Here is a 24,818-nt window from a genome sequence, read left to right as displayed (position 1 = left end):
ATGGGAGTTAGTTGTGGCCCCAAAGGCTACCATGCACCAAAATTCCATCCCACAGCTAGTCAAAGGGTGTCAAACCGGATTAAAATCTGCAGTGTGGACAGATTCTCAAATCCCCCTTCCTGACTTAAGTGGTTCCTGCTTTTCCTCGCAGGTGGTTCTGGTGTGGGAAACGCAGGCAACACTGCCATCCTGGGTGTTGAACCCTGCATCCCCCCCCCCCCCCGGGGCGGCGAAGGGGGGGGGGCCCCCCCACCTCCCCCCCCCCCTTAGATCTTTGGACAAAGGGGGTTTTCAGCCCCGGGCTCCCCACCCCCCCCCATTACCGGCTGATTTTGGGGGGGGGGGAGTCTTGAGGGTCCTTTTGCTGATCATACAGTGGAGCCCTGAGATCCAAAGAGGAGAGCTGATATCCTTGTCCACCTTGTGGGGATTCCAGAAATGGGACTCCCATTTCTTTCCTGCAAAAGCTGGTTGCCTTTTGATGATTATTAGGGTCTCCTTGTATCCGGTTTTTCACCCCAGAGATAATGCTGGACCCGACCCCTACCTATCCTCCAGGTCACTCCTCCTTTCCACCTGCCCCATCCCTACCCCAAGCTTTCTGCCTCTCCCAGTTTACCCCACTGTCTCCCTTATCTGTGTCCACAGCCAGATTAGTATTTGATGGGGTTTTGCATTAAATCCAGTGGCAGAAAATCCTTTCTTTAGGCCAAATCCAGAGATTCACTGTGGCAGGGGACGAGGAGGAGGAGAGAAGTGAGTGGGCGAATAAGCCTGCTCTTCATTCAATCCTTGCAGCTCTTCTCTTTCAGATTTGTGGCAGGCCTTTTCTTCAAAGTCACAAACAGCAAACCCTTGGATGTTCTCCCTGTCTGGAAAGCAGGGATGTTCCGGACAGGACCCCTCCTTATGCTAGGACATTGATCAGTTCAAATTCAAAGGGTATAGACACGAAGGGTAGTTGTTTTTGGATGGGTGTGTTTGTCAAAAAGAAGCTAGGACAGAAATGAAGACAAAAATGAGATTCAGATTTTGCCAGGTCAGGCCTCTGAGCATGTGCAGAGTGTTTTCTTCCAGGTCAAGGATCTACAGCTGACACCTAAGCACAGCTGGGATAAAAGCAAAGGCCTTCTAGGGCAAAGGGAGTAACTTCTTTTTTTTTTAATACAGTCATTCCTCTGTCTCCACAGATTCTTTACCCCGAATTCAACCATACAGAGCTTGAAAATATTCAAAAAAGGTATACATTCCAAATAGCAAACCTTGATTTTAGCATTTCATGTAAGGGACACCATTTTACTATGCCATTGTATTCAGTGGGACTTGAGCATCCATGGGTTTTGGTATCCATGGTGGGGTCCTGGAACCAAACCCCAGCGGATAACAAGGGCACACTGTACTTTATTTTTATAACAGCAAATATTAGTACAGTGCGCCCTTACTTTACACGGGGGATCCATTCTGGACTCCCCCACATAAAGCAAATACTGCCTGTGCTTGAGCCCCATTTAAATGAACAGGGCTCGTGCATGCGGTGATATGGCGGTGTGGCGGCACGCCACGGGCACACGCCCCATTTGTCCCTATGAGACACGCTGCCCCTTCTCCCTGTGCGGCTTTCAGCCTATGCTGAAAGCCGCGTAAAATGTACCCGCTTATGACACGGGCACACTGTAATAAAAATTTACAAATATTATAAAAATTGTCACATATAACATATTTCAATACACTGCTGTTGTTCCTTATACAGTCTTTTTTTCTTTTCTTTTTTTACTTTAGTACTTCCCAGTCTGGTTAGTAAAAGTATCTTTTCATTTATTCTTCCCGACTTTAGATCAAGTAAGCCTAAATTTTCAACAGAGGGAATAACTTGTATGTCTGTTCTTCCGTTTTAGTTGTTAACCACTGTTTGAGGCCTATGACCAGGATAGGAATAACTGTGGCTTACAGTCTGTAACTAGGCGACACAAGTTTTCAGTTGTCCATTATATTTTCTAACTAGCATCTTGTTCTTCCCACTTATTTGGTCTTTGGTCTTCTGTATGTATCCATAAGGCATTTTTCTAGCTTCCTTGTCCCTTGTATGAGTTGTGCCTCTAGTATGCAGTCTATGCATGCTTAACTCCACAACCCCTTTGGTGTAGGAAAGTCTTGTTCTGTTATTTTGTAGAACAGCTCAGCTCAGCTCATCCCTCATTAGATGCCACCAGTAAATGTGTCCCTCACAATGCTATCAGATTCTTCAATGCCAGTGGCTCCTAGTGCGCATATATAAACAAGCTTCATTTATATACCGCTTCATACCGCCTAAGCATATATGTGCGCATATATGCATTGTAATGTCAAGATACGTTCACATTGACATTAGGAATGAATGCAAAGCCAAGAACAGCAGCAGTTAAATGCTTATGCCCTTTCCTTCCTTGCAGCCATTTATTTCTGGAACTTCCTCTCAAGGCACCTATACAGTTCTACCACCTCCTTCAAATCCCTCCTAAAACCCCACCTCTTCCATGAATCCTTTGGCTTAACTCTTTAGTTCTCATGTTCTCCATAAACTAAGCCTAGATATGTATCTAACTGCCTTTACTTGCTTTCATTCCTTGCCACCCTCCTTTCCTCTCCTCTCAGATTATACATTACTATGCTACACTGGAAAGTGGAGGGGGGGGGGAGAGGGAACATTTGACTCTTCAGCTGTTGTTGGACTGCAGCTCCCATCAGCCCTAACCAGCATAGTAAAGAGCCATTGAAGCTGTAATCCAGCAACATCTAGAAAATCACATGTTCCCCAGCCTTCTAGAAAGCATAATGTACATTGGTGTCATTTCCTCCCTTTTCATCTTTGACATTTTGGTGCTTGTTCAGATGGGTGAATTATGTCTGTCTGTCTGTCTGTCTGTCTATCTATCTATCTATCTATCATCTATCTATCTATCTATCCATCCATCTAGCTATCTATCTATCTCTATCTGTTAAAAGCCTCTTTTTTGTATAAGGAGTGCCAATTTCTGTTCAGGAATGTCCTGACTCTCTCTCAGCCTTTCTCTCTTTTACTCATTCTCTCTTTCTATGTATATGTGTGTGGTGGAGGTGGGTCTAAACTGAAGGAGCACAGTTTCTTGTTCTGTATTTAATAGGACCATTGGCAGATGTATTAAATTGTATTTCAGGGTATTTGGAACAACTCCCCTATCCAAAATTAAGAGGGAGCCTCTGGCCTGAATCCAATTGGTTTGTCCAAACTAGAGGAGATCCATTGAAGCAATTGTTGAATGGAGAGTCAACATATAGGTAAATCCCACTGATCCAGTGGATCTGTTCTAATTCAGATTAACAATAGAATTCAGGCCTATATATGTTACATTGGGTTTTCGGACCCATTTTGAGTCCAGTGCTAATTGCCCCTTTTTTCATTCTCAGGTAGGAGTGGGAGTGAAATTGAGAGAGAAAGATGGGGGGGGAGGCTGCGTGGATGGGTGGGAGAAGTATTACTACTTCTGTTATAAAGTCTACATCAGAGAGGGAGGGTGTTGTTCACCCAAATGATGTGTGTTCCCTTGTAATCTATTGTTTTTGCTCTAATAGGTTTACTGCAGCACAAGGTGTATCATTATTCTCAAGAACTGGGTCAGGACTATATTTGTAGCAAGAGGGCACATCTGAATGGATTAGCAGATGCTCCATACCTATCTGACGAAGGGTGAAGCTTGCAACCTGGTTATGCCAGTGAGGAAGTGTGTTTACAGGCAGGGCTTTGAACTGTCACCGGTGGTCACTACACTGCTGAAGGCCAGCTACAGTTACAGCCTCCCTAATTTGCTGCTCCCAGAAAAGAATACTCAGCTGAACATTAGGAAAGGTGTCAGTGGTACTGCTTTCTCAATATCTGAGGGGTCTGATGCCTCAGTGTGACATTTTGAGCTCTAGCAGCACTTAGAATTGAACTGTCATTACATTTCCTTGTGGAAGTCCCGAGATCGCAATTGTTTGAGTCAACAGGGTATCTCAAACTGAAGACTGCCATCATATCTAAGGTCACATTTTCCACATAATTCCTTGTGGATATTTTGATCCCTAGGATGAAGGAGCAATTATCGCTCCACTGCTGCCACTCACCTGAGCCAGCAAGCCTAGTACCCAAAGCCAGTCAAGTGATTTTGACACCTGAGGAAGGAAGCCCCACAATCACCTCTCTGCATTCCAGGCAGTAAATATGTAACAGTAAAAAATAGCCGAGAATTTTTAGGTTTTTGTGGGTTTTTCAGGTTATGTGGCCATGTTCTAGAAGAGTTTATTCCTGACATTTCGCCAGCATCTGTGGCTGGCATCTTCAGCTAAGAATTTGTTGGCCTTTGGTGATACCATAAGTCTGTGCTCTGAAGGTGCGAGTTTATTCTGCCTAATGGTAGGGCCGACATCATAGAAAAGCTCTGTAGTAATAGTGTGCTTAAACCGCCAGCATCATGGGTCTCCCAAGTGGCTGAGCCAAGTTTATGGCAGAACCAAAGAGCATAAACAAGCAGGAGTGGTTATGATAGTGGCATTATACATATAGCCTTATCAAGTAGTAACACTTCCCTGCACTGTACTATTTCAGGATGCAAGTGGGGGAAATCTAACTGAATGCTCCCCAATAGAAATTAAAAAATAAAATAAAATAAAATTCCTTGCATATGGAAAAGAAAAAACAGGGCAGCCCAGACTTTTCTGTGACCTGCCTTTTGCCTCTGTGAGGTTAAATCTCCTATATCTGGAATTCTGAAATCTAAAATATTCCAGAATTGTCCACACAGGTGGTTGAGATAGTTACACCTTTCTTTCTGATAGTTCAATGTGCACAACTTTTGTTTCATGCTCAAAAATTATTAAAAATATTGTGTATAAAATTACCTTCAGGCTATGTGTATAAGGTGAATACGAAACATAAATGGATTCCATGTTCAGACTTGGAGCCCATTTCTAAGATATGTATATTGTATATATGCAAATATTCATTATGCAAATACTGAATGCAAAAACCTCCAAAATCCCAAACACTTCTGTTCCCAAACATTTTGGATAGACTCAACCTGTATGTAGTTTTCTCTGTTTTTTCCAGGCTGTGTGGACACATACTGGAAGAGTTTATTCCTGACATTTTGCCTGCATCTGTGACTGGCATCTTCAGAGGGTGGATGCCAGCCACAGATGCGGGTGAAAAGTCAGGAATAAACCCTTCCAGAATGGGGCCACATAGCCCAGAAAACCACAGAAAACTATGGATGCTAACCATGAAAGCCTGCATGTGTTTTCATAAACCCTGCCCCAATGAGAAAAGCTATACAGCAGGCTCTAGGTATCTGCTGAGGTTTAGTTCCAGGACTGTATATGGATAACAAGCTCCTTGGATGCTTGTCCCATTATATATAATGGATAATAAAATGGTGACCCTTATATGGCAAATTCAAGGATTGCTTTTGGGAATTTGTATATTTTTGGAATAACCAAGCTGCGGTTAGTTGAATCCATGCATAAAAATATGTGAATATGGAGGGCCAACCATATTTGTATATAGGAACTTTTGGCCCTCCAGCTCTTTTGGATTTCCACTCCAGAGGTCCTAGCCAGTATAGCTTATGATAGATGATCATGTGAGTTGTAGTGCACAGCACAGAGAAAGCCAAAGTTTCTCCATCCCTCCTTGATCGCTTGATTCTGCAGACATCCAAACTTGGCCCTGTTATCTCCAAGGGACGTGCGGTGTTAAGAGCCAGTATTACTGAGTTGTCTGTTTTCTCTCTCTTTTCTTCTCTCTCTCCTTTGTGCTTTCTCTCTTCTTCTAGTCATGGATCCCTCAGTCACTCTGTGGCAGTTCCTGCTGCAGTTGTTGGAGCAGCAAAGCAATGGGCATCTCATCTCATGGACCTCCAACGATGGGGAGTTCAAGTTGATTGATGCAGAAGAGGTTGCACGGTTGTGGGGACTGAGAAAGAACAAAACCAATATGAACTATGACAAGCTGAGTCGGGCCCTGCGCTACTATTATGACAAGGTAGGAAGCTTTCTTGCATCTCCCCTGTAGAAGACTGTGGTATAGTCTATATGTTTAAAATACTCCTATTCCAGTTGAATAGAACATGATCCAGCTTTATGGGATGCACAGAAGTTCAGGTCTTTTGCACCCCGTTCCCCCCAAAATCTCCTTAAATGCCTTGGAAAAAGGCTTCATGGTTTTTACCTGAATATCCACTGAAATTCACAGAAATCTGCATTATCGCATGTATGACTGACTGTCTGCTTCACATGCATTTGGACAGCTGCACATTTTCAGCAGATTGAGGGTGAATAAATGCAAATAGATGTGAATTTGTGCAGGAAAGTGAAAACAACCGCCAATGCGAATGGGCAAAATGTGCACCAATCCCAGTGCACACTAGCCTTGGGATTAATCCTATAATCTTTGTTTTCCTTTTTTCCACCTGTCCACCATTTTCAAGATCAGTTAGCAGTTCAATGGTGTAGCCTCAGTTAGCAGTTCAAAGGTGTAGCCATGTTAGTCTGGAAAATCAGTATGCAAAGGGATCTTGTAGCATATTTGAGACTAACAGTAGACCTTAGCCTACTTTTTGAATGCATCTGAGGAAGTAGGCTGAAGTCTACCAAAGCTCATGTTAACAACCTTGGTCTTTCTGTTAGTCTTAAAGATGGTACAATATCAGCAATGAATGAGACAATTCACTGAAAACTTTGGGGGTGTTATTTGGAACCCCTTATTTATTTGGGAGATTTGATTTGCCCCCTCTTTGTTATCTTTTTGCCAGCAGGCAAAAACCTTCCTATTTAAACAGGCCTTGGATCTTAATTGACTAGGGTAGATGCACATGGTGTAGTGGTTTGAGTGTTAGACTACAACTCTTGAATCCCAGCTCAGCTATGAAAACCCCTTGCTTACTGGAGTCACATGCAAGTCACATGCTCACAGCCTCAGGAGAAGGCATTGGCAAATCTCCTCTGAACAAATCTTGCCAAGAAAACCCCATGATAGGTTCGCATTAGGGTCTCCATAGGTTGGAAATGACTTGAAAGCACACACTACCACCACAAGATACAATTAGTTGTGCCATATTTCATATGTAATATGTATTTTAAGTGTTATTTTTTAAAATGTCAATACTGTACGTTAAAATACTCTTTCAATTGTTCTGCTTCATTTCTTGAACCTAGCCCAATTTCGTCCGGACTCTGTTGTAGAAATTATTGATTTCTTGTTCTGCTACCTCTGTGTTTGATGTATATGCTTGGATTATGGTGAACCTCCTGACAGTAAGGGCTGTTCGAAAGTGGAATACACTCCCTCGGAGTGTAATGAAGTCTCCTTCCTTGGAAGTCTTTAAACAGAGGCTCGATGGCTGTCTGTCGGGGATGCTTTGATTCCTACATGGCAGGGGTTGGACTGGATGACTCTTCCAACCCTATGATTCTAGTGCAGGAAGATTTACCTTTTTCTCCCTCTGTGCAGTGATAAGGCGAGTTATTTATGGTGACATTGTTTTGGTTTTGGGAAGAACCTCCACCAGTGTCACCAACCATTACTAATAATTTTACATTACTTTAATTCATTAACTGGTCATGTCTGAGTGAGGTTGGCCATTTGGGGCATGTTTAGTCATTTTAATTGATTTTTAAAAACATGGCAAAGTAATGCATCACTGACGTGATATGACTGATCCACCTAATGAAGTAATGTTCTAGCATTAATTAAAAGGATTAACATTAATTCATTCATTTTGAATTAACATTAAGAATAACAGATTAGCCTTAACACCAGGATTTCCAGGCTCTGATAAAGAAGGACTGGGAGGCAGGAGAGTGTGGAATTGCAACCATTGATTGAATATAGCAATAGCAGCTTCATTTATATACCACTTCATACCACCTAAGCAGTCTCTAAGCAGTTTACAACTGTAAGCTAATTGACCCCAACAAGCTGGGTACTCGTTTTAGTGACCTTGGAAGGATGCAAGCCTAAGTCGAGCTTAAGTCCTTGGCTGATATTGAACTCGCCACCTTATGGTTTTGAGTGAGTGACTGCAGTACAGGAATTTAACCACTGTGCCACCAGGGCTCTTTGGAATATCCAAGTGCAAGTGATATAAACATGCATAGGACTGTGGGTGTGCATGCCTTCAAGTCATCTGTTGACTTAGGACAACCCCATGAATTTCATAGAGTTTTCTTAGGCAAGGATTAGAGATGTTTTTGCCAGTTCCTTCCTCTGAAATGCAGCCTACAACATCTCATATTTGTTGGCAGTCTTCCATCCAAGCTGAGCCTGCTTAGCTTCCAAGATCAGATGGGGAGCTGGTGCCCTTAGAGTATTTAGGCCTTCTGTCTCAAATGGCTATTTCTATAGACATATATTGGCCTTTAATCATCCCTAAGCTCTACTGGTGTTTACATTCAAGACACACAGGAGAGCTTTCTCTATCAAAAACTTCTCATGAATGACTCCCATAAAGTGAACACTAAAGACAATTTTAACCATCAGTCCACTTGTCAAAGGTGTTTCTCTGCTGTAATTGATTTTTTTCTCTCCTCAGGGCTGATCTGGGGTGGAGGAAGGAGGGGAGGACTGTTTCAGCAAAGCTGGCTTTGAACAGCATAGACGGATGTATTTGATTGTCCTCTTCAGGTCCACACACAGGAATAGTTTTACAACTGTTTTGAAAAGGCTTCCATTTCTCCCCCTATAAGATGGAGGGTAAACTGTACCTGAGATGTACTGTATATTAAGTATGGGATATAAAAAGAGGATGCTTGAAATGTTATGGTGAGACTTAGATGGTAATGATCCAAGCATCTATTTCCTGGCTTTGACTTGACAGAATACATGCCTGATATGCATAGTGCAGTGGCAGAAGGAAAGCAGGCACGTAGAGATCCACGGTGACCTTTGCTTTAAAGACTGTGTTTGTCCTCACCCTCAGGTTTTCAGTAGCTCAGTAGAACTTCAATCTTGTCCCTCCCCCCAAAATCAGATAAATCACATTAAATCAACCAACCAAACAACCATATATACAAGCAACCTTGATAATTTATTGAGGTCTAGCAATTCTCCTTCTCCAGGTACCAAAATTGAGTACAGTGGGCCTCTGGTACCCTCTGGGGCTTGGTTCCAGGATCCCCTGTGGATACCAAAATCTGTGGATGCTCCAATCCCATTATATACAGTAGGGTAGTAAAATGGTGTCCTTTATATAAAATGCCAAAATCAGTGTTTGCTTTTTGGAATTTATATTTTGAAAAATATTTTCAAGCCATAGAAACTTGAATCTACGGATATGGAGGGCCGACTTTATAGTGTGGCATGTAATTTTGTCAGATTTTCTTTTTTAAAAAGTGTACAAAATGTTTAGCACAAAGTCATAATCAGTGCAGTGAGCAGGGCAGATAACCACCTATGTGTGAAGTCTAGCAGGTTCTAGGATACATAGTTTTGCCTGAGGCAACCACCCTGTCCGTATATCAAATTCAACTGGATAGCATTGAATCACAATTAAAAGTCACAATGGGTTAGCACTGTTCACTGCATCTGAAGTAACAGGTTAATTTACCAAGCCATTACTAAGCCGTATGGCATACTATGCTCCCCAACATTTCACAGATGAAAACTGGGGCCCATATGGCCAAGCAACATCAAAGTATGGTCAAGATGGTAATAGTTACTAACAACCTAGGAGAGGCTGTGGCGGTTTGCTTTTGTCTGAGTTTACTGGGAAGGACAAGATTGCCCTGTCCTGTCCAATCTAATTTTGAAAGCAACGGAAAAAGTGGGATAGCAAAGGAATAATCAAGACTGTCTCTTCCAAATCAGGACAGTTGGCGGGTGTGGCATACACACATTTGTCCTGGAACAAGGAGGAAGGACCATGGGCTGTTGTTTCTGCTCCCCAGGAGATGCTGCTTGGGGAGGTCAGCTCATTCTGCCAAACACTACGATCAGCCCTGACGCATTAGCCATTTTCCCTAAGTTTCCTTTCCCAGATAATATTACAGACAGAGGCTGTTCAGTAGGCCAAAAAGGTCACTCAGCTATTGCATCTTTGGCTGCTCTAATTTTACTACTCTCTATGTTTCAGAATATTATCCGTAAAGTCAGTGGGCAGAAGTTTGTCTACAAGTTTGTCTCTTACCCAGAACTCTCCAGCATGGAAGGTGTGAAGGAAGAGGGAGCAACCAAGAGGCCTGAACAGATCCAGAGTGAAACCAAAGTGGGTGATGGAGCCTTTGGACCATCCAAAGCCCCACGTGGAGGTGCAGGCACCCCACGCAGCAGTCGGAATGAATATATGCGCTCTGGGCTCTATTCCACATTCACCATCCAGTCGCTGCAGGCTCCTTCACCTGCTGGGCGAGCCTCTCGCCATGAGACTGAGCTCTTGCCTGCGGTGCCAGCCCCAACTGCCCCCACAGAACCACCAACCCCTTCCTTGGCTCCTGTGGAGGATCTGCCACAGTTGCACATCAGCATTGAGGAAGCAGAGGAATCTCCAGACTCCCTCCAGGTAAGTCACACCAGCAGGTTCAGGGGCTGGTGGAAACGTTTGGTTTCCTACTGTACGAATGGTGTCAAGAGAGCTGCATAATATTGAGTTGGAAGGGCAGAGGGGCATGGTTACCATCTATTTTAAAGGACTGAGACCATGGTGGTGAAACAGAGCCAGAGCTTCATAGAGCCAGAGACCATGTAAGCCCCTCATTTGGAGTGTCTATATTTTTGTGTTTATTGTATTCACGCCCAACTTCGTAGGTGAATAGTCTCTCAGAGCAGCTTTATTAATCAATAAAAGGACATAGAAGAGAGCCAGCATGGTGTCGTAATTTTAGCATTGTACTACATCTCAAGAGAAAACAGGTGACCAGGCAGTGATAGCATCAGCTAAATATACACAATGGCCATAAACAAAACCAAGATGTTCTGATTGGTAAAACAATATAGGCAGTCACAGTGCCAATATTAATTACCAGCTACAGAGATATTTTGTCCTACTGTGATCATGTTTGTAGCTCACTTGATAAAGTTATTTTGTGGAAGCTTTCGTCCAACTGTATTATGACGCCACTAAGGCTGCATCCGCACTGCAGAAATAATGCAGTTTGACACCACTTTTAATGGTCATAGGTCAATGCAGTGGAATTCTGGGATTTGTAATTTTGTGAGATATTTAGCCTTCTCTGTCAGAGAGCTCTGGAGCCACAACATGCTAAAATCCCAAGATTCTGTAGCATTGAGCCATGGCAGTTAAAATTGTGCCATACTGGATTATTTCTGCAGTGCAGATGCAGCCTAATTGAACCTGTATAATTCTGCTTCTTTTTGAAGAAGATCCTAGAATGGATTATTGTAAAATATTGGATTGTCTTTATCTTGCTGTCCTGCTGCTCTTTGGCATTAACATACCCATGATATAAATTGTAAGATACTATCTGTATTAATTGCTATTTGGAATGCCTATAACTTTGTATATCAGCACATAAGTTACTTACTGCTCATGTGTGCGTATATTTGATCATTTAGTAATTTATCCTTTTTTCTAATGCATTTTCTCTCTGCTTATATATATATCTCTTAGGCCTTGGTTTACCATTCCAGGTCATTTATTCTGGTTTTTAAAAACATTTTAGAGGACCTTCCTCTGGACTGGTAGAAAAAACACGCACATACAGTATCAAGTCTTTATTCTGTTTTTTAAAAACTCGGTACAGTCATTATTATAATTATTATTATTATTAAACTTTATATAGCGCTGTAGATTTACACAGCGCTGTACATACAATTAAAAAATCAATTAAAATGAAACCTGCCAATGGCATACATTCTACAGGATAATAACAAAATACAAATAAAACAATAGATAATAATACAAGATAGCATTAGATAAAATAAGCAAGCAACAAATTAAAAACATCGAATAGCACATATCAAAGCAAATATCAAATAACAGTCAGATAACAATCACACAATGCCTGGGAATGCTTCCCTGAATAATATAGTCTTCAACTCCGTTGAAAAACCACAACCATTCCTGTTTTGCCTATCAGGGTGCATTTGAAGGCACAAAAAATGTCTCCATATTTTAGCTTTTATCTCAGTGGTTCCCAAACTTGGTTGAACTCTCAGGGCCCAGGACAGTCCTAACTTTTCAAACCTAATTAGCCCAGACAGTCTCAAACTTTGACCCTCCATGTGTGTTGGACTTCATCTCCCAGAAGCCCCAGCCAGCTTGGTCAACAGCCAGGAATTCTGGGAGTTGAAAGATCTGGATGACAAAAGTTTGGGAACTATTGTAAATTTGTTCTTTAAAAAGAGTAGAGTCTAGAATGTGCTGGCTGGGGCTGCTGGGGGATCCAGTCCAAGAACATCTGGAGGACCTGACCTCATGATTCCCACCACTGCCATAAAGCAAATAAATTCATTATCAAAAATGGAGGTATTTCCTACATTTATTGCTGCTGTAAGAAATGGGAAAGGGCCTTGTTGGAATATAACTAACGTAGTATGATTTTGGGCTGGAGAGATGTGTTTGGGCAGGGAAGGAGAAATGTGAGGCAGAAGGTCAGGGCACAGCAAAGAGACATGACTGGACTTGATTTAGAATGGATTTGTCAGATGAAGGCAAAAAATAAGGTAAGGCAAGGAGAAGGAAGTCTGAAAGTAGCAACATCTGAAATATTGACCAAATATAAAGCATAGTCAAGAAATTCCAACTGAAGTTCCTGGTCAGCTTCCTAGAAGTTTTATTTGCTTGCCTATGGGCTCCATCATTCCTTTAACCCAATACAATATACTTGTGAATATCAGATGTTGGGGGATGGATAAGAGAGAATGAACCACACAGCCATGCCTCTCTAGTTAGCATCTGAGAGGCTACTGGAGGAAATTGAATACTAGCTTGATCAAAATACAGTAGTCTCATTTTTGTCATCTTGACTTCCAGGTAGATTGCAGACTTAATCTATTCCAGGATCTATTTGTTTGTCTTTTAGCTGACCACAGTATCCTCAGCACACTTCTCCAGCATCACATCTCAAATGAGTTGACTTTCTTTCTGTCAACTTTCTTCATCAGCAGTCTTCTGTCCAGTTCTCACATCCAAACATAGTGATGGGAAATATAATGGCTTGGATGATCCTAACTTTTCTTGATGGAGATGGAGAAAGATGCTTTGAGGAATTTCTTCTCATGTGCCATATATAACTTGGCTGATTTCTCTACTATTCACTCTGGTTTGGCTGGTGGAGGGAGGGGAAGTAACATTTGTCTCTGTGAAAGTGTTGAGATAAAAGTGCTGAGCTAGCCTCAGCCAAGCCAGACCTTTTGATCTCAGCCAGGAAAGACATTCCCTGTGAGGTCTACCACTAAGAAAACCAGAGCAAACAAATTTCACCTCAGGTAAGTGTTGCTGAAAAGCAGAACAGTGTTGAGAAATGCTACTTGAAAGTAGGGCTGGCTGTTTGCAGAGGATGCAGTAAAGCTTGGAAAAGTTACATATTTGGACAAAAACATGCCCAGGGATTCTGGGAGTTGTCCCAAAAAAAGTACCTTTTCCTTAGTTCTAGGGAGAAAATTATTCAATATGAGAGACTGCCTAAGTGATGACTCCATAGCACTTCTCTTTCTTCTGCTTGCCCAGGTCATAGTTGAGCCCACCCCACTGGAGACGGCTACCCTTGATGAGAAGGTGCTGGTGAAGGTTGAGGAGAACCTTGACCTTGAAGAAGAGGCGGCTGCTCTGCTGGTTCTCATGGATGCTGGAGTCAAGGAGGAGACCTTACCTTCTGAGAAGGTCTCCCTGGAGAAGGTCACCGTGGAGCCTGAGGTGTCCCTAGAGGAAGGGGAAGGGGTGCTGAAGGAGGAAGCTCAGTCCCCAAGCCCAGTGGCCGTGTCTCTCGAGGGACAACCCCAGAAGGGCAAGAAACCCAAAGTCCTGGAGCTCCCTTCACTGCCGACCCCAGAGAAAGTGAATGCAGCTGTGAACAGCCTTCTGGCTCCTGGGGGAACAGGGAGTACCTTGACTCCGACCACGGTTATTTCAACTCACGCACTGGTGAGACTGCATTTATCTGTGTGTCATTTTGAACCCGGAATGGGGATGGATGGGTGGGTGGGTGGGTTAGAACTGAGCAGTCCTTTCCAAGATTGCAAATATTTGAATGGGATGTATACACATTTCCCAGGAACATTTTGTTGTCTACTACCTAATAACTGTACAACAGGTATTCATATATATCTTGTAGATATTGGCAATTTGAGGCTTTTGGTCCCTATGTACTGCTAATTGGACCTTCAGGTTGTAACCCAGATGTATGTGTAGTGTGTCATACTGGACTGTTGGATATGACAAAAGGCCTTTCTGACAGACTACTTGATAATATTTTGAGTATTTTGTCCAGAATTCAGGGACTTGTAGACCAAAGGCAAAATTTCCAAGCTCTTATCCTGACCTTTCCATTTCAAAGTGGTCCTGTCATTAAATGAATTGTTAGACTGACAAAATGACTGTTGTAAAGGAGAGATAGTTTCTCCTTCAGTGACAAGTTGCTGCTGCAAAATCCCTTGTCCACACATTTCCCACTCCTTTATAAAGAGATCCAACAGCAACACATTTGAAAGAGAGAGGAGTACTGCAAAATCTTCAATATAAACTGAAGGTGTTTTTTTTAATCAAAGTGCACCCACTTCCTATAGCTGACATTTTCTCCAGATCCTTCTTAATTAATTATTTTATTTTATTTATATTTAATTAAATATAATAATTAAATGGCTACAGTGACACATGCTTTGATTACATCCCGTTTGCACTACTGCAACACACTCTACATGGGGCTGCCTTTGGAAACTGTCTGGAAACTTCAGTGGGTTCAAAACGCTGGAGCCACAATGCTGACTGGGACCAGTTTCAGGGAGTATATAACTCTTGTGTTAAAACACCTCCACTGGCTACCTGTTCATTTCTGAGCACATTTCAAAGTGCTGGTCATGACCTATAAAGACCTACACAGCTTGGGTCTAGACTATTTGAGAGACTGGGGCTGGACAGATTGACAGAAAGACGCTGCCCTTTTCTGCCCTGGAAGCAGGCTGTGGCAACCACATGCTGCAGCCTGTGCACGACTCAAAAAGAAGCCCTGAAAAGGGACTTCTTTTTGCACTGCAGAATGGGTGCCATAACTGCCGCAGCGTAGCATTATGATGCCCTCCATGCAGTGTGCCATTTGGGCGCTGTGCATGGCGGACGTCATCGTGGTGCACCCTGTATAAATGGGGGTGCACCAAGATGGCGCCCACACCACGCAGTAGGGATTGAGAAAGTATGAACGCTCTGCCCTACCACAGACCTAGTTCGGGCCCAGGCCGCCATGAAGTGCCGGTCTGTCCAGGCCCTGTATCTGCTCATACAAACCTGCGAGAGCCCTAAGATCTGCAGGAGAAGGCTTTCTCTTGGTCCCACCAAGATCACAGACTTGCCTGTTGAGGACATGAGAGACAGCCTTCTCAGTGGCTGCTCCCATCCTCTGGAGTGCCCTTCCTCAAGAGGCTAGGCTGGCTCCCTCCCTGCTGGCCTTTTGCTGGCAAGTAAAAACATTTTTATGCCGGCAGGCTTTCTGTATGTAATTCATAGCCGGATGGTTTTATGGAGCATGTGGGGTTTTAATCTGCTTTTTAAATTGTGTATATTTTTATGTGATTTTATATTGGATATAGACATTTTAATTGTTTTGAATTGTATTGCAATTTTAAGAGTCTTATCTGTGAGCTGCCTTGGGTCCCTCCAGGGAGAAAGCGGGATATAAATGAAATTAATAAATAAATAACAGTATTTATATCCTGACAGTCTCCTGATATGGAACCCAAGGCAGCTTAAAACAAAGTTAAAATAACCTACAAATGAAAACCTGATTATAATAAAAGTTAAAGAACAAGTAAATTAGCTATCATATTAAACACCTATAGTTTAAAGCAGTATAAAATCATTTTTGAAACCTAAGGATGAAAACGGTAGAATACAAACCTCATTAGAGAAACTCTTCTGCTCTTGCCAAATATCTAAATTAAAAGATCTTTATCTGCTGGCAAATGGGAGAGCCGAGCAGAGGCCAGCCTAGCCTACTGTGGGAGCAGGCTCTGTAGCCTGGGACTCCAACTCTCATCATCTCTACCAACAACAATTCCCATCAACTCCAGCCAATATGGGCAATAGTCATGTTGGCTGAGGATTATAGGAGTTGTAGTGTAAGACACCTGGAGGGCACCAGATTGGAGAAGTCTATTATAGCCCAGTCACATGTTTCTCCATAGCTACTTGGATCCTATATGCCACACAGAGGAGGAAAGTGCTCCTTGACCTTTAAAACCCATGGAAAGAAAGAATATTGGGAGGTCCAGTTGTTTCTGCCCCCTCAATGCATCTGTCCCAATTTCTGTTTTGCTAAGCCTTCCTGCTTCATTCTCAGTGTTACAGAAGTAAAAATGGGCAAGTGGAATGAGTGTTAGTAGCCAAGATGTTTTAAAGGATGTTAACCTCTCTTTTCTGTTCTGATTATGATATCCTGTTTTATTTCTTTGCAGACACCTGTTCTCCTCACACCAAATTCCTTGCCACCCACTATCCATTTCTGGAGCACCCTGAGCCCCATTGCCCCACGAAGTCCAGCCAAGCTCTCTTTCCAGGTATGGTTTAAGATCTTAGGCCATCAGTACAAATTTAGGGTGTGTTTGCTTGACATGTGGAGGGGCAGGATGTATTGGGAAATCTCTAGCCTGGAATCAGTGACTGGGTAGGACTGGAGGGCCAGTTGGTTGGGTTTGAGGAGGTTGATGACTTGAATATGATGCTGGGTCATAAAGGAGAGCTCTTAGAGTTGGGTAGCTATTGGTCCTTCAGATGTTTCTTCTCCCACCATCCCTCACCATTAGTTCTGCCAGCTAGGGCTGCAGAGTGTTACTGAGAGTTGCAGTCCAACAACATCTGGAGGGCTGCATATTCCTCACCAAAGCCATGTGCATCTTATATATTCACAATCCTATTGACAAATAATAGAATCTGGTGTTTGCTGTGGGTTTGGCAAACTATGTGTATGTTATTGCTCTCTAATCTTCATAGCTGAGGAGAGAAAACTGAAAATGTTGTTCATTGTCTGGAGACCTAATTAGTACCGAGCTCCTCACTAATTGTGAAATATATAATCCTTAAGCAGGGGAATGTTAAAACTATAGTAGTGATGCTATATCCAGTTAACTGAAAGGGACAGTGTTGCTCAGCACTACCAAAAGTATCACAAGTCTCCTCTCCAAACTCCAGATAGTGAATACAGGTTGAGTCTCCTTTATCCAGAATTCTGAAATCCAAAATACTCTAAAAACCAAAATGTTTTTCATGAGGGGCTGAGATAGTGACACCTTTGCTTAATGTACACAAACTGTGTTTAATGCACAAAATTATTTAAAATATTGTATAAAATTCTCTCTGGGATAGGTGTATAAGGTGTATATGAAGCATAAATAATTTTTGTGTTTAGACTTGGGTTCCATCTCCAAGATATCTCATTATGTACGTACATGCAAATGTGGTTATTATTAAATGCAAAAAAACAACAACAAAAAAACAAAAACAAAAACAAAAAAAACCCTCCAAAATCTAAAACATCTCAGGTCCTAAGTAGTTTGGATAAGGGAGACTGAACCTGTACTGCTATACCAGTTCACCGCTAAAAGGAATTTGTTCTACTTGTAATGGAAGCCCTGGAAATTGTTAGAAACTAACTGGGATTTGAGTATCCCAATCCCAAGTTGTTTAAGGCTTGATAGGGTAATACCAAAACCTTTAACCTGGCCTGCTAACACATTGGTAGCCAGTGCAATTCTTTCAACAGTGATGTGATACAATGGTAGTTGTGTGGATCACCTAAGGCCCTTGCTGCTTCATTCTCTGCTGGCTGGACCGCACATAAGGGCAACTTTATCAAGACTGCAATCTAATAATTGAAACACGAGATTACCAATGCATGAGTTGCCATGGCTAAGCTGTTCCTGTCCAGGAATGGCCATAGCTGTCACACCAACCCAAATCAAGAATCATGGTTTGTTGAGTCTGAAGTCTGAACCCAGGAAGACCCTGGTTTGTTTCTCTCTCATCAAGCCAGAGAGACAAGCCCAAAACAAACTGTGGATTCTTTGTCTGGTTTAATAAAGGAATACTATTTCCTGCTAGGCTCAGATGTCACACTAAACGAACCATTTAGCTGCTCCTACTGCAAGCAGGGGTGGCTAGTCTTGCCATAATGTTTAAATGCACCATTTGTGTCAAGCTCAAAGGTTTGTGTGAGAAACTGTGTACAGCTATGTAGAGCCCTATGGGAACTCATCTTCCACTGTCCGTCTTCTCCGGAATCTTCTTTTCCCAGTACCAGTACGATGAGGGTTTCCAACTGTTCTATGTAATGGAGGTGAGAGAGAAAACATGTTAGCATATTCCACCCAACTACTCAAGCAGACTATCAACCTGCTATTTCCTCCAGCTTTCTGGCCCATAAGTACAAAGACTGTGAGAGCAGACAAGCATTTGGAATAAAAAAACAAACAAACCCCACACTGGAATTTTACTTAAAAATTTAAACACTTTCACATCTCTCTGAGTATTTTTCATATAGGTTCTGATGTTTCACATTGTCTGACAATTGTCTTCACATGCCATGCACCCTTAGTCATTAAACCACATCATTTGTGGCTATGGATCTTTCTGCCACATAAGGACACGATGTAACCAGAACATGGAAAAGTTTCTTTTCTGGATTTTAATTTCCAGAATCCCCCTGCCACTGACTATGCTGGCTAAGAGAATGCAGAAATTGTAATTTTAGAAAACGAATGTTACCAAGCTCTGGGTGTAATTCACATGGCGGCTGGAGATTAGTTATTGGCTGTATTCTGCCCATAACTCTGCCAAATAGCAATTCTGCTTTATAATGAAGTAAAACCTTCTCTGATTAGCCTGGGCAAAAATAGTGCGCCCAGCTATAGGTGAATGCTTATAAGACAGCCAGTGTGGTGTAATGGTTTGAGTGTTGGACTAGGACTCTGGAGATTAGAGTTTGAATCACATATTCTCGTTCTCAGAGGAAAGCAAGGGCAAACCCCCTCTGAACAAACCTGGCCAAGAAAACTTGGTGATTGGTTCGCCTTACGGTTGCCACGAGTTGGAAATGAATTTAAGACACACAACAACAATATGCTTGTAACAAAAGCCTATTAGCTGTTTTTCCTAGGCAAGGGCAGTTTCTTGTGGGAAATATAGAGAGTAATGGCACTGTGGAGCAGGGGAATGAGTCCCTTATAGCTGTTCACTAGTTTGCTGCCCCAGATAGAGGTCCCCTGTACATCTGCATATCCTCATGGGACCCCAAATGTTCATTGGTAATTCCTTGTAATTGGTACCCTGAAAGTAAGAGAGATATGTGAAGCAAAGAAAGACAGACAAAGACTGAAGTACCTATTCCTCTGTGCTCTGAATTGCTTAAAGTAGGTTCTTGAATTAGTTGAATTTTGTTATATATGTAAACTGATCAAAGCTCCATTCTCTCTCTCTCTCTCTCTCTCTCTCTCTCTCAGTTTCCCAGCAATTCTAGCTCACAAGTGCACATTCCCTCGCTCAGCGTGGATGGACTTTCCACCCCCGTAGTCCTGTCTCCTGGCCCCCAGAAGCCATAACATTTCCTCTTTCCACCATGATCTCCAGTCAAAATGCTGGCTGGAGATACCTTCCAAACACTTGGGATTACTTACCTGGCTGGACTGCTACATGTCCTTTTGTTGACTGGTGGAGCCCTTGGCTGAGTCATGGAGGGTTCACTTGAAGGATGAACATGACATAGCCAGCAGATTCATCCAACTAACCTTGGATATACCAGGATTCTCCTTTGAAGCCAAATGGTGTCTCCTTCAAGCTAAGAAGCTGAGGTGTTGCATTTGCCTCCTTGTGAAATGTTTTGTGTGGTCCTCAGATAAGGGCAAAAAGGAAATAACCTCCTTTATTTGATCTCGCCTCTGATTAAGGGTTGTCCATATTTACCTTTGATATGGCAATATGGGCTCATTCTGGAGTTCTGTCTTAGCGTCCAGTCTGATAACGGAGATGTGTTTGGGGGATGGCTCAATAGCAAGAAGGCCACCCCTCTCCTCCCACAGTCCAAGACAACTTGCTTATCTCATTTTATCCCATCCTTCTCTCCCTGCTGTTTGATTTTGAGCTAGAGAGTCTGTACTGTAGACCTTGCCAGCCATGTTCATTTGGGCTGGACGTTGGAGGCAGAATCAGCATTGGCCATATATGTTGTGACTGTGTGGCCACATCAGCCATGGATGGGCAGTGATCATTTTGTAAGCAGTCTTTGCTTTGAGTGGGTAGGTGGGCTATGAAGTTTCAGCCATGTTTGTTTTTTTGGCTGGATGGGAGTAACAATGTCAGTGTTAGCCACATCTCTTGTGGCTGAACAAAGAGGAAGCACTGTTGATCAAGTGTCTTCAGACTCTTTGAAAGAAAGAGTGTTGGCCTCAATCATGATTTGATTTGGCTTGGAGAAAAATAGGATGTGTTTGTTGTACAATACTGTAGGAGGAAGTGGTGCCAGTCATGGCCAGTTTTTCTAGATGAGGTGGCAATGTCAGCCATGGTTGTTTTGGTTAAACAATGCTGACCATAGTTACTGAGGAGGATACTTCTAGAACTTATTTTTGTCATGTCAGATGCTCCATTTGATATCAAGACTACAGCTGAGGAAGTCTTGGTCATCCTCCCTTCTCCCCCACTGATGCACTTCCTGAAGGTCAACGGTCACCAGTTCGTCAATGTGGAAACCAGCAAATGAAAGTCCGCTATTGATTTCAAGGGGAACTTTCTCTCTTTGCAAATAGGTTTCCGTAATTTATTTCCAGACGACCAAAGGCCACCACAGAAAATGGCCGTGGGGAAGTCTTAACCCTTCCTACTTTTGACTGTTTTCATATAATTTCATTCCTGCATTATTGGCAAGATGTCCGATATTAGCCATCTTATGAGGGAATTTTACTTGTTGATTGGCCACGTAGGATGTCACAACATCTCATACCTCTTCAGTTTCTTCCAGCTCTTGAGTCACCCTGGAAGCAGCAATCACAAATCCTCACCTTATATCCTCTTTTTCTGCAACCAAAAAAAGGAGGCAGTAGGGAGGGATTTTCTGCAGAAACAGTGGAAGTTTGGCCCTTTTCTTCAGCTCCTCACTTCCTTCCAGATGCATTATAAGGGAACTTGTACCAAAGGGCTGTGCCTCTTTATGAGGTGGGTCTGTTGTAACTCAGATCCACAGATGATGAGGATTTAATGACTTATTGATTGTGAGGTTTGTGGGGTTTTCCCATAAATTTTTGTTAGTGATACAAATGAGATGCCATTTCAGAATTATCTTATGATTCATAATCAGAATTCCCAGCGCCTTCTATTTTTTCACAGAGTATATCTATATATGTACCATGGTTTTATCTATTATTGAGAGAGTCATACTGAGAGGAAAGTAGACTGCTTTAGAGCTATATTTATCTTTTTATCTGTCCGTTTTTGATATCTATTTTTTAAACTGGGGTTGGGTGGTGGTGGGAGAATGGGTGTTCTTTTAAAGCAAGATGGCAAAGGGAAGAGCTTGGCTCCCCAGTTGTGCATTTGTGTCTGTTTTTAAGTTGAAAGAAAACTTTAGACACATGGTGCAGAGCAGTAGTTTTCAAAAAGTGCCCAGCAAGAAGTTCAGTCATGGTGAGCAGGCTCCTCTGTGAGAGAATCTGCCCACCATTAATGCTTTCCCCCTTGTATCTGCAGCTACAGGGAAGCCTTGGGTGTGTTCTAGATCTAGAACAGTGGCTCCCATCCTGGTATCCTCCAGATGTGTTGGACTGCCACACCAATCTTTCCCAGACAGCATGGCCAACATGCCCCAGAATTCCCTCTGAAACTCTTCAGGGACTCTGCGGTAGATGCTCAGTTATTTCTTATAGACAAAAACCACCTTGTGGGTAGCAGGGAGGTATGGGCAAGGTGCAGGTAGGGAGTTTACTCCCTTCCATATGGCCCTTTTGCTTTTATATGATCCTGCCCCTTTTTCTACATGATTGGTGGAGATCATACTTTTAAATGTATGGAACGTATGCTTTTGTGTCTAGTTTGGCCCTGATTTGTTTATACCCAGTTGCAGATTTCGAAGTCATGAGCTTCAACAGGCTTAATTTCTTCAGCTTTTTTGTAGCTGATGTGTCAGAATCCACTCTCACAACCCTATTGAGCAAAGCCAGTGGATGTAGCTTTGTGTTCCAGCAAGAGAGTGGAGGATGGGTAACCGATTCAAGATTTGGCCTGACTGCATATTAGATGGCAGACTTGGGGCTGGCTTTGAAAATAAGCCATTTTAACCAGAATGATATGATTGATTTTATTCATCCCTTTGTGTAGCATTTAATACTCATAATGATTAAACTTTTTGCACTTCCATATTGCCTCCAATGTGGAGACATCTTAAGTGCTTTACGAGGGGTGGTTTACAGATTTATTTAATAAATTAAGGCACTTTGTGTAAACAGCAATCTGCAAATCAATCAGGTACAAACCATGAGTGTTACTATGGACAAAATCGTGTGTAAATCATATGTGATTTGTGTATAAAGTAAGCTGTGCTTTAAAGCAAACTGTGAGTACACCATGCATAAGCCATGAGTATATAATAGAAACTATGTGTGGGGAACAGTAATACATTGTGTGGATGAGTAGAACAGTGTACACACTGCTGCTTCTGTGGAAGCCCTTTAGCAGAGTATATGCCAGTGAACTAAATGAACCATAGCAAGATTTTGTGTAACCCACTAGTACATCATGAATAAGTATTTGTAAACAATGAACTTAAAATGTTAATTTCATAGTAACCTGTGGTTTCACTTTAGCCATCCTCCATGCAAACCACAGGGAAGCCATGAGTAAACAATCAGTAAAATGCAAATATTGTTGTATGTAAACTGTAAGTGAAGTATGGTTACACTTTGGAGTACACCATATGCAAACGATGCGTAGGTCACTTAAGCCATGATTGACCTGTGACGGTCAAGCCATGTGGAAGCCTACGCAATGCTTAAACCATTTGAGCTTGGTTTTCTCAAATTAGGGGCTCTCTACAGTGAGCCTCTCTCTTTTTCTCATGGAGGTGCCATTGGGCTTGTCCCAGTTTTATTGAGAGCACCCAGTGGAGTAGCTTTACAAACTCTTTTGTCTAGGATGAAGGCCCTCTTTGGAACTCTCCATCCTGAAGCTCTGTCTTCAGGGTTAATTGCTTGAAAGTCCCTGGGGGACTTGGGAGAGCAAGGTAGTGGCTCTGTAGTCCTATGCTCCTTTTTATTGTTACTGTTATTGTTTTAAATTCTCCCTTCAACTTGTGCAGATTTCAAATACGTTTGTGCTAGAGTAAAAATCAATCAATCAAACATTTTGTAGCCATATATTATTGCTGACCCATGTGACAAAAGGGTTCCTCACATGGTAGCATGTTCAAGGAGTAATTGCAAAAAGACTATAGCAAATAATAGTGCAGGAAATAAGATACATATCATTACTAGATGCCTTTCCCACATTCCTCTACTTGCAAGTTGAAAGCAGCCCTGTGGTATCAAGGGAGTGGAATTCCTGAATCTCTTCTGAGAGCCTGACTCCGCAGGGAGTAAAAACCCCTAATGTCAGTAGGCTTCCTTCAGGGAAATGGGCTATTGGTGTGTCCTGAGCTACTAAGTCTGATTCCTTTCATCTCCAATCTTAATGAAAACCAGGATTAACTGTATTGTTTGTACATTTCTCAATCCAGGAAAATACAGTGCTCTCATTCAAATATAATACAATAAACCTCAACTCTTCTCCATCTCGGTCAACCGTGGGTCTAAAGATCCCACACCTCTTGCCAGTGGCATCACTAAGAGCCCTGGTGGCGCAGTGGTTAAATGCCTGTACTGCAGCTACTCACTCTCAAACCACAAATTTGTGAGTTCAATACCAGTCCAGGGGCTCAAGCTCGATTCAGGCTTACATCCTTCTGAGGTTGCTAAAATGAATATCCATCTTGTTGAGGGCAATCAGCTTACACTTTGTAAACCGCTTAGGGAGTGCTTAAGTGCACTGATAAGAGGTATAGAAGTGTACTTGCTATTGTTATTTCTAAGGTTCATGTCACCCTAGTGTGGTAACTCATGCTATCAACCCCAGGCTGCCTGGATCTGGAAACTATGCCTTATCAGGACAGACTTAGGGAGCTGGGTATCTTTAGCCTGGAGAAGAGATGGTTAAGATAAGATAGACCTGTTTAAGTTTGAAGGGGTGTCATATTGAGGATAAATCATGCTTGTTTACTGCTGCTCCAGAGAGTAGGACCCAGAACAATGGATGCAAACTACAGGAAAAGAGATTCTATCTCAAGATAAGAATTAGCTTCCTGACAGTAAGAACTGTTTGACAGTGGAACACGTTTCCGTGAAGTGTACTGGAGTCTCCTTCTTTAGAGCTTTTTAAAAAGAGTCTGGATGGCCATCTGTCAGGGGTGCTTTGATTCTATATTCCTGCATGGCAGGGGGTTGGACTGGATAGCCCTTGTGGTCTCTTCCAACTCTTATGATTCCAACACCTTCCAGCCGCCTCCCTCCACCAGCCAGGCTACCTCAGTTGTGGTGAGAATGGATTGCTCCTGCTGCCGTGCAGCCTTTCCACGTGTTGCTGCTGGCT

At 42.5% G+C, this 24,818-nt stretch overlaps 1 protein-coding gene across 2 annotated transcripts in view; it reads left to right on the top strand.

Moving 5' to 3' along the window:
• ELK1 (ETS transcription factor ELK1) overlaps window positions 1-24,118 on the top strand; it is a 27,567-nt gene extending 3,449 nt beyond the window's left edge. The window contains exons 2-7 of one of the 2 annotated variants that reach the window (XM_042454398.1): window positions 3,174-3,294; window positions 5,826-6,034; window positions 10,122-10,547; window positions 13,677-14,090; window positions 16,613-16,714; window positions 19,652-24,118. In XM_042454398.1, the coding sequence (XP_042310332.1) occupies window positions 3,276-3,294; window positions 5,826-6,034; window positions 10,122-10,547; window positions 13,677-14,090; window positions 16,613-16,714; window positions 19,652-19,750 (1,269 nt within the window). In that variant the 5' untranslated portion in view covers window positions 3,174-3,275 and the 3' untranslated portion in view covers window positions 19,751-24,118. The remainder of the gene's footprint in view (window positions 1-3,173; window positions 3,295-5,825; window positions 6,035-10,121; window positions 10,548-13,676; window positions 14,091-16,612; window positions 16,715-19,651) is intronic. The other variant, XM_042454397.1, reaches the window with a different exon arrangement.
• Window positions 24,119-24,818: the final 700 nt, after the last annotated feature.

This window comes from Sceloporus undulatus, chromosome 2 (genome assembly GCF_019175285.1).
Source record: "Sceloporus undulatus isolate JIND9_A2432 ecotype Alabama chromosome 2, SceUnd_v1.1, whole genome shotgun sequence".
Classification (NCBI taxonomy): Eukaryota; Metazoa; Chordata; class Lepidosauria; order Squamata; family Phrynosomatidae; genus Sceloporus; species Sceloporus undulatus.
This window is presented reverse-complemented; position numbering and strand designations above follow the sequence as displayed.